The 14,202-nt window shown below is 41.6% G+C and overlaps 1 protein-coding gene across 1 annotated transcript in view; it reads right to left on the minus strand.

Moving 5' to 3' along the window:
• SNX27 (sorting nexin 27) overlaps positions 1 to 10,467 on the minus strand; it is a 2,194,393-nt gene extending 2,183,926 nt beyond the window's left edge. Inside the window, exon 1 of the mRNA XM_044079208.1 lies at positions 10,128 to 10,467. Coding sequence (XP_043935143.1) covers positions 10,128 to 10,429 — 302 coding nt within the window. The 5' untranslated portion in view covers positions 10,430 to 10,467. The remainder of the gene's footprint in view (positions 1 to 10,127) is intronic.
• Between the last annotated feature and the right edge of the window lie 3,735 nt (positions 10,468 to 14,202).

Raw genomic sequence — 14,202 nt, forward strand, 5'->3', positions numbered from 1 at the left:
ATAACATTAGCCAAGTGTATAATTGTACATCATTAAACAATGGATAAACTCAAAAAAAACAAATATAAAACAGTCACGTCAAGCGACTGAGATGTGCATTACAAAACCAACACTCCACCTATCATTGAGATACTATGAAGATCAAGGGGGAGTGATTAAATAATGCTTGGAAATGGTTAACCTTCAAAACAATGAATGAAGGTCTGACAAACACAGGATCTCGATTTGTGAGTCTCCAGTTTAGCAAATGCACCGTGCAATCACTACATGCCTCCGCTGACAAATAGCTATGTTCCAAGTTGGATTTTCTCGGTTAACAAATGTTAAATGAATAAATGGTCGACTTTACTACTAGAGATCTCGGTAAAGTGCAGATCGGGAAATTTACCCTTTTCCCCACTGCAGTGCAATCTCAGAGTTGGAGTATATAATTTGCAGAGGAGCTTGCCCACCTGTAAAAACGTGAAGTTCAGTGTTGTGCAGTATGTTTGTACTGTTGACAACCAGAACTTAACTTACTGTTGTAAAAGGTGCTGGGGAAATAGTATATCGAATAATGACAAATTTGAATAATCAACATGACATTCAACATACTGACCTACTTAAAGTCTTCCATGAGAGACAGAGAGACAGAGAGACAGAGAGACAGAGAGACAGAGAGACAGAGAGACAGAGAGACAGAGAGACAGAGAGATTCACGATTTTGATAGTAAACCATTGGAAATAAGGTAATTAAACCTGTATGGCTCAAGCTACAATATCGGCCTCAATAACGTTAGACTAATCAGTTCACGTAAAGTCTTTCAGAAATGTTTTGGACACTATGTATTGTCCCTACAAAGTCAAAGAAATACAGTAACAAAAGGCTTCCATTCCTCAGTCACACTGTATATACCACTTTCAAGTGCATGACAAACAGACTAAAATCTGCATGACTAAAGCTACAACATGAACCTCAATATCACAAATTACCTATTGGGCCAACCAGTTCAAGTAATTTTCCCCAACTTTTTTTGACGTTACTTACAGTCCAAAGTCAAATAATTTCAGTAACTAAAGACCCTCTATTCATCATCTGCCACTCAAGGTGCATGACAAAGGCAAACTCTGAAATGTGAACTTAAAAACTTTGGTGCTCTCCCTGCTTCACAAATGCAATCATTTAAGGCAAGGTTAATGCAGGCACAGTAACTACTGCCTGCAAAAGTCACATTACCCTACTGCTCTAACCACAAGTATTTCAATGTGCAATGTATTTATAGTTGTATTACAAGCCTCATTTTTTTCTCAGTGTTGCTATCGACTGCCCCTGAAAAAAATGTAATACTGAAAGTTTAGATGTGATCTTATACTATTCTTTTACAGTTTCCTCCAACAGGTACTACTGGGTCATTTGCATACCTAAAGCTGCAGTAGAATGGCTTCAATATGCACAAGGATTTAATGGAAACAAATCAAATGCCTTTTCAATTTTGCAAACTTTGAAATGCCCAACCTTTTTCCACCTCCTAGTACAGATCAAATAATAAGAGTAACTTAAAGAAAAAGTGCAACACCAAGTATACAACAGACAAAAATCAATTACTCGGCAAACATAAAATTAATTCAATGAAAATTTCTGAAAACTGACCTGCCAATACCATCTACAGTAGTTAGAAAAACTGGCATACTTCTGCTGCAACAGACATAAGTTTAGCTACTACTGGCTATACCCTTCCAATCCAAGAAGCTATTTAACTAGGTTGATTCAAATGAGGCATTTACTCATGTGAAATAAGAAATGTTTTAAAACAACTATTACTGTTACATTGTAACTTTGCATATTTACCTATTCTACCTAAACTGTTAGTCCCGCTATTACTTCTGCTGGATTACAACATGCATTAATTCTTCAAATAACATACACTACATGCAGTTAGAGTCCCTCTTCGCAATTCGACCCTGGAAAGGATATTCATTCCACTTTGGATCTAAACAGACTTCAAATGTAATTAAAACACACACAAAAAGTGCCTTACCTCAACAATGCCCACCCAGTCAAATCAAATTCAAATAGAACATCCAAGAGCAAAAAAAACAAGTACAACCAATGTTGCCATTTGACAGATTAGCTCAAACTTTAGAATGTTGTAAAAACTGCAGTCATTCTACTGATGAGGCCTAGAAGCTTACACAATTGTTTAAATAAAAAGGAAAGAAAATGCTGTTCATAGGTTCATACTAAGCTATCTGCCCTAGGGCATAAGCCTAGCCAGAGTGTGTTTGCCTTTCGCCACCCATTTTAAATTAATTTTGCTATGCCCTTTTTCGAGGTTAGTATACTGTGCCTCTGTCTAACAGTGACACAGAAGTGATATCCAGGGTAAACCTACGATCTCCCATCCACTCATCAAGATTCCTCTTGAAGAGAGTCAATGAGGGACTTTGCCTAACCTGGACTGGGATTTTATTCCAGAGTGAAGGGAGCCTTTGGGTTATGAATCTGTCCCTCCAGCATGTCCTATTTATTTCAGTGCTGAGGTTCAAGTCTCTCGAGCGCGTAGCTCGATGGGATTTGGATTTTCTGAGGTGCATGTCCATTAATTCCGGGTTGGACATGGCTTTATACGTCAGGCACAGATCGCCTCTGAGCAGGCGGTATGCCACTGAGTAGAGCTGGAGTTTCTTTAACCAGGCAGCATATGGCATCTGTTTGAGCCCTTTGATCCTCTTGGTGAGGTACTTTTGGGGTCTTTCCAGTTGCTGCAGGTGTCTGGTAAGGTACATCCCAAAAGGGGCATTGTACTCAATTATGGGCCTGATGAGGGATGAGTAAAGATGCATGACCACCTCCCCTGATCTAGATGTGAATCCCTTCATGATTAGGTGGGCTATATAAAATTGCTTTTCTAACCACTTTGGCCATGTGGTTGTCAAATGAGAGATTGCTATCAACTTGGGTCCCCAGGTCCCTAATTACTTCTTCCATACTTAATGGATTACCACCTATGTGGTAATTTGTGGGCACTTTGTTTTTGCCAAAGGGGATGACTATACACTTTTTGGCGTTTAGCTTGAGGCCATGGCTCTGGCACCAGTTGTCTGTTTCTATGAGGCCCTTTTGGAGGATGCTTGTGTCAGCTGGAGAGTCGATTATGGCGCCCAGTTTGCAGTCATCTGCGAACTTAGTCAGCCACAGTCCTTCCATGTTGGCCTGTACCTCCGAGAAATATATACCGAACAAGAGAGGTCCCAGGACTGAGCCTTGTAGGATGCCACTTGTAACTGGTTTGGAGTCTGACATGGCTCCAGCAATTCTAACTATGTGGGTTCTGTCCTTGAGCCAGTTTGCAACCCATCTAGTGACATAGGGGTTTATATTTAAGCTGGTGAGCTTATCTATAATGCCCGAGTGGGGTATTGTATCGAAGGCTTTTGCGAGGTCCAGGTAGGCTGTGTGGACCACCTTCCCCTAGTCAACGGCCTTGCTGACTGTTTCAAAGAAATCGACCAGCTTTAAGAGGCAGGATCTGCCCTTAAAGCCGAACTGGGTAGGATCCAGTGTCTGTAGGTCCCCAATATCTTTATTTATAAGGTCCATGATGATCCTTTCCATAGCTTTGCAGACCAAGCTAGTCAGGCTTATGGGGAGATAGTTTCCAGGATCCGTTGAGGCACCACCTTTGTGGAGAGGGACCACTGTTGCTGTACGCCACTCTTTGGGTACATATCCTGTAGTAAGGCTGAGATTGAACAGTAGTTTTAAGTTTGGGTTTAGCTCTTCTTGGAGTTCATGTAGGACGCAGCCCGGGACACAGTCTGGTCCCATTGATGCTGTGTTTTTTGCTTTGGAGAGGGTGGCTCTTACCTGAGCATCTGAGATGTCAGGGGGGCAGCACTCTGCTGGGATAGATATTTGCCCTTTTGGTGGGGGGGGGAGAAGTTTGCGCTGAACCGGTCAGCTAGGATGTTGGCAATGTCTGTGGGTTCGGTGTATTTTTTGTCATTTTGGACCAATTCTGAGCATATCTGGGAATTCCCACCCAGGTTCCTAACATAACTAAAGAAAGCCTTGTGATGTCCTGTGCAATTTTTCTCTCGAAGCTGGTCTTGGACGATTTTATGAGTGCCCATAGTTTTTTGCCAATACTGATCAGAGATGCCTTCCCTTTTTGGGATTTTGCTCTATCATGTAGTAGCTTCCTCCTTCTATTGTATATAGTTTGTTTATGGCTGGGGTCCACCAGACAGGACGTCTGCCTTTGGAGGATTGGGTCTTGGTTTTATTTGGGATTGCATGATCCATAAATTCCTGAAGGTGTTCATAGAATGTATTTATAAAGGATTCTGCGGTCTGGGACGTATTTTCCACAGGCCCGGGGGCTTTGAAGGATTCCACCTCGGTTTTGAGGAGTGTGAAATTTGCTTCAGAGAAGTTTTTCACTGTGGTTTTCTGGGCAGGGGGTGGAGTCAGTATGTGAATATCCAGTGAGATTAGTTTATGGTCTGATCTTACCAGTGAGGAATACACTTCTGGTCTGGAGTATAGAGTCCCCATGTTGGTGATGATTAGGTCCAGTAAGTTTTCCCCTCTTGTGGGAGTAGTAACAAGTTGTTCCATAGCATTTGAGTTTATAAATTCTAGGAACCTTTGGGCTAGGGTGTTGGAGCTAGAGTAATGCTCCCAGTCTATGTTTGGGTAGCTGAAGTCGCCCAATATAATGGTGTTTGGAGAGACCTTCATATTTTCCAGTGTTCTCAGGAAGGCAGAGTGGGGTCCCTGGGTTTGGGAGGGTGGTCTGTAGCAGGCTATAAACTGGAAGGCAGTTTTACCCACTGTTAGTTGCACATGGATTGTCTCTGATGCTTCATGCTGTGCTACCAACCTGGAGGTGTGGTATATTTGACGAATATTGATACTCCCCCTCCTTTTGTGGTTCAGTCCAAGTTTTGGGGCCAAAAAGCATGGTATGAGGTATAACCTGGTAGTGCTGGGGTGCTATCGGGAGCCTTGAACCAGGTTTCTGTTACTGCACAGATATCGATGTTCTCCATGCTAAGGAGAATTTCGAGTGCGTGCATCTTGAGGTTTAGACTTCTGGCATTGAGTAGCATTACTCTTAGTTTCTTATCCCTTGTGATACCTATGGAGGTGGGTTTGTCTTTTGAGTCTTGCCTAAAAAAGGCACTATGGGGGTAGTAACAGCCTTTGCCAATATCCGAAAGCCCAGGGGTGACAGGTGCAAGCCGTCCCTAGCGAAGCATCGTGGTTTGTCGAGCATGTCATCCCAGGCTGACAGGCATTGGATCCCCTTTGAATGACACCAATACTTAAGCCAATTGTTGAAATTGATCATCTTGTCTTCATATTGTGGCATCATTCTTGGTGAGGGTAAGATGCTACTCAAGGTCAGGGTCATACCAGCCTGGGCTACATGCTCAGAGAGCTCCTCTATGTCTCTTTTCATGTAGTCCAGGGAGGTATGTCTCAGGTCATTCACACCAGCATGGACAATGACAGTCATATTTGTACTTGCCTTGGAGTGACCTGAGTGCTTGTGTTATGTGGCGGATCCTAGCGCCCGACAGGCAGCTCACCGTGACCTTCTCCTTGTTCAGCCTGGTGAGCGGGACGTCAGTGTGCCTGACGATAGAGTCACCTATTACAAGTGTATCAGGTGTGTTGTTTAGCCTTAAGGGCTGACACTGTTCTGCACACTGGCTTTGTGAGCTAGGTGTTGCACGTGTTTTGTTTTGGGGTAGCAGTTGCTTGGGTGTCTGCTTTGGAGGTCTCTGCTGCTTAGGCAGATTTTTATTTAGAGCCTCCGAGTATGTTGTTGTGTGTTTATGTGTTTGGTTTGCTGTCGTGGTAGGTCTATGTGAGACTGGAATTGTAGTGAGTGTGGTTTCCTTCTCCTCCTGACTGGTTACGCCAGTACCGAGTTGAGAGAGCTTAGCCTCCAGTTTGGCTATATGGTTGCATCTCTCACATGTGTTGGAATTTGTTGGGAGGGGGAGAGGGTTGTCTGTGTACATGAGGCAGTTGTAACATTGCCTCAAGATTCCCAGATTCACCAGCTGGACCGGAGAGGAGATTGACAACTGACCTTTGGACATGCTAGAATAGTATTGGGAATTCCTTTATAATTGAAAAAAAAAAAAAGAGCCAATGGGGAACAAGGTACTCAAGGGGAGCTTGTGGGGGTGTAGTGCTTTTAATTTCTTAGTGCTGAGTTATATAATTGCTTTAGCGAGCAAGTGCCAGGTAACAAATGCAAAAACGGCAAACAGTAACTTTCTTAAAAGTGAAACAAGGAAATAAGTACAGTAAGCAATGCAGATATCACTAGGGATCCACAGAAGAGCTGAAAAGCCGTGTTTTAGGTGGAATTAGCATTTCAGGGAAATAACAAGCAAACAAACAAAGCTAGATTCAGCAGGCCTAGATCTAGTCTATGCTACAGCAAACAAGGTGTACCAATTTCAGTAAGAAACAGTTCAAATATGCAGGCACTATAAGCCTTTAACCAGAAATTCCCAGGACAGAAGGGCAGAGTCCAGCCTCTCCTCCCACAAGAGTGCAGACCACGAACCTTCTTAATGCAAAATAACTGTCCTGAAGCCCAAGTGCTTAAACCAGAACTAATACACTTTTAGAATAACAGACACTGAGCCCTCAATCAGCAGTTCCCAACTTAGAAGGATGTAAGCTACCTGTTCTGCCATTACAGTGCAGACCACAAACCTTCTTAATGTAAAACAATTGGTCTGAAGCCCAAGTGCTTAAACTAAAAGACCTAGAATTAGTTATACCAAGCTGTAATAAATACAATTGAGTACTTTTAAGATGACGCAAAAGCAAAATAAAGTAGGAAGAAACACAAATACAGTAAAAGCAGATTAAGTGGAAAGAGAGAAAGGAGTAGCAGAAACTAAGCTGATTGGCCTTCTCAAATGTTCTCCCTGTACTGGGTAGAATGAAGTAATGACACTAGACTGGGAGGAGGGTCCCAGATCAAAATTACACTAGGGGCGGGCAACTGCAAAGCCACCAACTATAAAGGTGGGAAACAAACTGCAGAAATGTTTCTCACAGCTGAAAAGCAGCAGTGAGCCTTTAAATGAAAGTTTTAAACAGCTAAAGGAGCCTCTAGAAAAAAGAGTTTAACTGCAATAAGTTTTCAGAAACAAACAACCCAACAGATGCTTAATAAAAGTGGACAATTTCCAGTTAATACCTCAGACACAGTGAAACTAGCTAGAAAAATACACAGTACACAAAGTGCTATAAATAAAGAAATAAAGAACAAAAACAAAAAACAAGATACTTAATGTTATATATTATAGCTCTGAGTTCCTCAGTGTCCTCTTCCTTCGATCAGTTCAGTGTGAAATGGCAGAACACTCAACTGAATTTAACCTCACAATAATGTATATCACCAGGAAAAATAACTCACTCAGGATTAAGCTATATAAAATGGTGTGATGCCCCTGCACTGGCCCAGTATTCAAAGAGCCTCAATCCTCACCACTGGCAACAGTGTGAAACCTACACAATGGGAGGATGACAAGTACACACACAGTAAAGTGCAATTTCCTTTAACAGCACAGAAAGATCAGTCAGTCTGGGGCTGATTTCTCCCTCTAAGGCTCCCCACTGGTACAGCTACAGGGTTGAAGATCTCAGCTGAGTGGCCAACGCAAGATCTCCAGTACCCTCTCTGTCCAACCAGTGCTTCATGTCCCTCCCCAAGTAGCTGAAACCCACACTCCTTGAGATTTGATTTATTACACACACACCTGGGAAAGGCCGACACAGGTTTACTAGCTATGCCCCCTTCTGCCCAGATTATAAGGTAGTTTCACTGCCACCAGCCAACTCTTATCAGCTACTTTAAGGCCCTTAACAAAGGGTGTCTAATCTTACTATGTAATGTTACTATTAATCCAAATGGTAGTCTGATCAAGATCAAGAGCAAGGCTATTTAGGAGTGCCCTGTACAGTGTCACCAAATAGATATGCAAGTACTCTCAGAGCTTAAATGTCTCTAAACAGACTGGCCATAATTAAAAGGTTTAAATATATTTAATAATAAATAAAAGAACAAGACAATACTCAGCAAGTAATCAGTTATATCAAAGTTCAAAAAACCGAGGAAATATTTAAAACAACATTGCAGGACAGTCTCAAATTAATAAATAAAACATCTGAGCTACACTTTACTATATTTCTATCTGAATGTAAGAGTTACTATGCCCTAAAAACCTACTTACAGCAAGGCAAGTGCAGATGTGGGTGGATGTTTCCAGGTCAAAGACAAAATACAAAATGCACAGTCTCTCTCAGAGTTCTTAAATTAATATCAAATATCACTGCTGGATTAGCTTGGATGACATCACCTTTTGTCACCTGACTTTAGTTCCCAAGCTAAATCCCCATTGTCAGGACTAACAGAATTTAGAATCTCCCTGTGAAAGTTAAAATAAAACAAAACACTTCTACATCTCAATCCTAGTAGTAATTACTTCTCTTGAGACGATACAAAAAAAAAAAAAAACATCCATCTCTAGACATTGCATCTGCTACTGCACTGAAACTGAGAAATAACATTTTGTTTATGGCTCAGTAATTATAAAAAGCAATTTAATTTCAACTATTTTATTTGAATTTTTCAAGCTAACCTCCTGTGCTCCGGTTTCCATTAAACATATACATCTAAACAGTCACAATAGTGCAGGTACATTAGTGCTCTATTCCAACAGGGCATGCTGTGGTTACATTTTAGCTCATTACTTTACTCACACTTCTGTACAAATCATATCAATATTCACAAATTACATAGAATTTACAAAATTCCTGATAGCTGGGCTGGCAGTGTGACAAATGGAATAACAACCCGGAAAACAAACAAACAGTTAAGCTTCTCGGAGAAGGACCATCACCAATGAAAGTGGTAGGATGCCCCACATCAGTTGCTATCTTTTATATGGACATCTACAAGAAACAATGAAGCAAACATGTAAGGACAGATAAATATGTTTGCTGCTGCCTGTGTACTCTACCATATATCTGGGATTTTCCCCATGTATGTCTCGGGATGGGGAAAAACAATGGAACCCACCCTTTCTAAACAGAGGGCAGAATACATTGTCCAAATAGCAGCAAGTCGTAAACTCTATTTTAAGCACCTTTATCCTCTGGTTAGTAATCAGCTTTCTACACATACTTATAAATATTATGGTCAAAATGGTTTCACTATAACCCATACTACAACTGTCATCTAGTATTACAAATTTTGAAAATGTGGGATATGTATAGCCATATATGTTTTAATTAGCATTTACTTAAAATCATAAAAGTTTTTGAATATTTTGCATCTGTTCCACTTTACACTGTTAAAACAAGACTATTTGCGTACATTCTTTACAAAGCTTCCTCTTCAACTTTACAGCAATGACTTTCACCTAAACTAGTCCACTGTGGTATTGAAAAAAAAAAATCACAAGACTCAATGGAAAGAAACCTCTGTATAGATACTGTATGCTCAGACCACTAATTTACACATACATACACTACAGCGTATGAAAAAGCAATGTGTAACAAAGTCTTGTAATCGAATCTACGTAGTGTTCTACCTCGAACTTTTTTTCTAATACTTTTAACGAGTGGGGCTTTACGGTTGGGAGCGTCACTCCTGACATTCACCTGCTAAAGACCTGCTTCCAACTTCAAACTCAACTTTTAATCACTAGATGTCCAATTTCACAGCCACAACTTGCATATGTAAAGCTATAAACAAGTAAAAAATAATCTACAACGTATTACAATTAAGGGAGTTATTTAAACTAAAATACTGACACGTCTTTATAGACAGCAAAAGATTTTAACACTTAACGCTGACAAGTGCAACCCATAAGACTCACACATAAGCCTTTTTATAAACGGAAGTATTGTTTTATTTAGCTAATGGTTGCCAATAAATAGCTTTATAAGACAGCTGATCGATAAAAGTTTACTGTAACCACTGGTTACTTAATTCTAGGCATCTTAAGTCAAGTGAAGGGAAAAGCAGCATTGTTAACAGAATACACAATTCAGAGAAGACAGGTTGCAACGAGAAAGACAGAAGAGGTCAAATTTCACTTACACCTCCAGAATGCGGTCCCCCTTTTTGACGCCGGCTCTGTCAGCTGCTCCCCCCGGCAACACAGCGCTAACATGCTGCAACGGCGCATACAGCTCACCGTTAATACTCCTCAACTGGCCTCCTTCGCTCACCTGGCCCCGCACATTAAAACCATAACCAGATTCAGATTTTACAATTTGCACGACTCTTGGACCTGACACAGTTGTTAAGATAGAAACACCACCGTTTCCTCCACTACTGCCGTTCCTATGAGAGGAGCGGACACCATCTATCTCTTCGTCCGCCATCTTTGACGAAAACATAGGGAGTCCAACGCGGTCACGAGACCTCCGGACGCGCCGAGGGTGGGAGCGGTGGAGTGGGCGATGTCGCTGGGAGTTGTAGTATATGAGCATAGACCCGCGGCGCATACATATTTTGCAACTTGGGTGGGCTTGTGTCTGTACCTGCGGTGTTGGTGTTTGGATTGCCCTTGTCAAGTAATTTTCTCGACAATCAGGAAATCGGGGTCTTATAGCTCTCAACCTCTTAGCATAAAAACATCTGGACAAAGCCAAAAATAATGCGGTACAGTGCCCCAAAAATAGGGATACATTTTAAACATTGCTTTCATAAACTTAGAAAGTCTTGGGTTACCATGCATTTTCTAAAGGATATGAAGTCTGAATTTCTAATGTCTGCCATTATTTAGTGAACTCAGTCCTCAGTGATTTGCCAAAAAAATCCAGAAAACCACAAATGTGTGGAATAGACCAAAAATATGAGGCAAAAATCTGGAAATTTTGTGAAAATCTGGAGAGTTGAGAAGTACTGTGTCAAGCAATCAATCTTTGTGACTGCTTGTCAGGTTAATTCATCCTGAGTTCCTGTACCAATCCAGTTAACTCTATGTTGAACATCAGTAAAGTACAACAATTCTGAGTCGTCAGTAAATAACAAAATAACGGGGCTGCCTTCCCGATAGCACTTGTATTCTATAGTAAAATACGCACACAATTTATGTATTCAGTATAAATGTTATTGTGGATTTGAAGAAACAAAAAAATTCAGGAAAATATAATGTACCCATCAGAAGAAATAGTATACCAAGAGTTATTTGTCAGATTTCCTTCTCTTATCACCTAATTTTGATTTTTATGCCCCTTACCTTAGTATAGTCATTTCAGCAAATATGGGCAGCCACGGTGGTGCAGCGGTTAGCGTTGCTGCCTCACAGCAAGAGGTTCTCCGGCTCGATCCTCGGCTGGGGTGCCTTCTGTGTCGGAGTCTGCATGTCCTCCTCGTGGTTGCGTGGGTTTCCTCCGGGTGCTCCGGTTTCCTCCCAAAGACATGCAGTAGGTGGATTGGACACTCTAAATTCGCCCTAGGTGTGAGTGTGTGCCTTCTGTGGAAGGTTGGACGCCGGGCTGGCAACTCGACACTGTAAAACTCTACTGCCAATCATGAGCGGACAGATGATCCGCTGTGGCGACCCCTAACCGGGAAAAGCCAAAAGAAGAAGAAGAAGAGTCGTTTCAGCAAATATACTAACTGCCACAACATTAAGAATCTAAGATAGTTTTGACATGTTTAGAATACACATTTCTACTGCTACATTAAGATACAGTCATGGTCAAATGGTGCCCTAGGCAGGGTAAAGGACAGTCCCTTGGCTGTGTCTCTCCAAATCATACATCTCAAGTGACTAAATCGTAATAGAAAGTCCAAATTTTTGTCTCATATTTTTGCTCTGTTCCTCATAAAATGTGTGTTTTTGGGCAAACCACTGAAGACTGAAGTCACTAAATAATGGCAAACGTTTGAGTATGCAGTCTTCATATCCTTCAGAAAATGTATGCTATTCTTGCAACTTTCTAAATTTATGAGAGCAATAATTAAAATCTGTTCCTAATTCTGGGCCCTTGTTCCCCCATTATTTGTGGCTTTGCCCAAATTTCTTGTACTAAGAGGTTGTGAGATATGCCCCAATTTACCATATAATATTGTTCAAATCTGTCAGTATGCATACTATTTTCTTCTTCTTTATTGTTACATTGATCAGTTATTCAAATTTAATTAAAAACTTTTGTTTCGAATTTTACAGCAAAAGCACTGATCATACCTCTCAACTGTCCAAATTTGTTCCCTGATGTTTTTGGTCTGTTTCTCATAAAATGTATGTTTTTCTGACAAATCACTGAGGATTAAGTTCACTAAATAATGAGGTACATTTGAGTTTCAGACTTCATATCCTTCAGAAAATACATGCTAATACAAATTCTGTTTTTCTAACAGCTTTCAAAGTTTCAAAGAGCCCCCCCCCCCCACCATTATTTTTGGCTTTGTGCAGATTTCCTGATTATGGGACTGATGGTCACTTGCTATACAAAACATTAAACATTAAAACTAAAAACAACCACAAAGTCTTCTATAGTTATATCAAGAATCTCCATGGCAATACCCAGGTTTGCTATGAGGTACTACACAATGGTACCTCCTATACTGAGCCAACAGATATGGCCAACATACTGGCCAACAGATTCAGTGCCAACTTTACCCCTCTCTCCCCCCAAAGGACCAATCACAATACCAGAGGAATGCCAGGTACCCAACATTACTGCAGCACAGGTTAAAGCTGCATTGTCCAAGGCCACGAATACAGCTTCCATGGGACTCAACAATATCCCTGGATGTGTTCTACATGCACAACAAAGTGAACTGGCACCACATCTGTGTGCCATGTTCAATCACAGCCTCACCTCAGGCTTTGTCCCTACCGAATGGTGCACTGCCACAGTCATTCCTCTCCATAAAAGGGGAGCGACTACAGACTCTGGGAATTATTGCCCCATTAATCTGATGAGTCTGATATGTAAGGCTATGGAGTGCATCATCATGGACCTAATTAACAAGGACATAGGGAATCTCCAAACTCTAAATCATACTCAGTTTGGTTTTGTGAAAGGTAGAGCATGCCTGCTCAACCTGGTTGACTTCTTTGAGTCAGTCACCAGAGCTGTGAATGAGGGCAAGGCAGTTCATACAGCCTACCTCAATCTGGTCAAGACCTTTGATACCATTCCACACTCAGGAATTATTGATAAACTCACCAAACTAGACATCAACCCCTATATCACTAGGTAGGTTGCAAATTGGCTCACAGATAGAACCCACAGTGTGAAAATAGCTGACTGCAAGTCAGACTGCCGACCAGTCATGAGTTGAGTCCCACAGAGATCGGTCCTGAGTCCTCTCCTGTTTGGCATCTGCTTCTCAGAAGTCCAGGCCAACACAGAGGGACTCTGGCTGACCAAGTTTGCAGATGACTGCAAGCTGGGAGCCATTATTAACTTCCCAAGTGATGTAGACATTCTACAGAAAGGCCTCACTGAGACCAATGGCTGGTGTTGAAACCATGGCCTTAAGCTTAATGCCAAAAAATGCATCGTCATCCCCTTTGGGAAAACTCAGTTCCCACTAATTACCACATCGATGGGAGCCCACTGAACAATGAAGGCGCTATAAGAGATCTGGGGACATAGGATGACAGCCACCTCTCCTTTGACCACCACATTGCCACTGTGGTCAGAAAGTCCTTCTGTGTGGCATATCTCATTACCAAGAGTTTTGCATCCAGGAAGAAAGAGGTCATCATCTCTCTCTACTCTTCCCTCATTAGGGCAATCATCGAGTATAATGCCCTATTTGGCACGTACCTCACTAAACACACGCAACAGCTGGAAAGGCCACAAAAGTACCCCACAAAGAGGATCCTAGGCTTTAAACACATGCCCTACATGGGCAGACTAAAAAAACTCCAGCTATTCTCTGTCTCATATCATCTACTAAGAGGTGATCTCTGCTTGACTTATAAAGCCATTTCTGACTCAGCTCTGCTAGAAATGCTACATCTAAAGAAATCCCTCCACACCACATGCTCCAGAGACCTCAACCTCTTTACCAAAATCAGCAGAACATGCTGGAGGGACAGGTTCATAAACCAAAGACTGCCCATGCTCTGGAATAGACTTCCCATACATGTCAAGTAGAGCTCCTCACTGGCCCTCTTCAGGAAAAAACTTGATGAGTGGATGGG

This window comes from Protopterus annectens, chromosome 8.part0, assembly GCF_019279795.1.
Source record: "Protopterus annectens isolate FY-2018-M chromosome 8.part0, PAN1.0, whole genome shotgun sequence".
Classification (NCBI taxonomy): Eukaryota; Metazoa; Chordata; order Ceratodontiformes; family Protopteridae; genus Protopterus; species Protopterus annectens.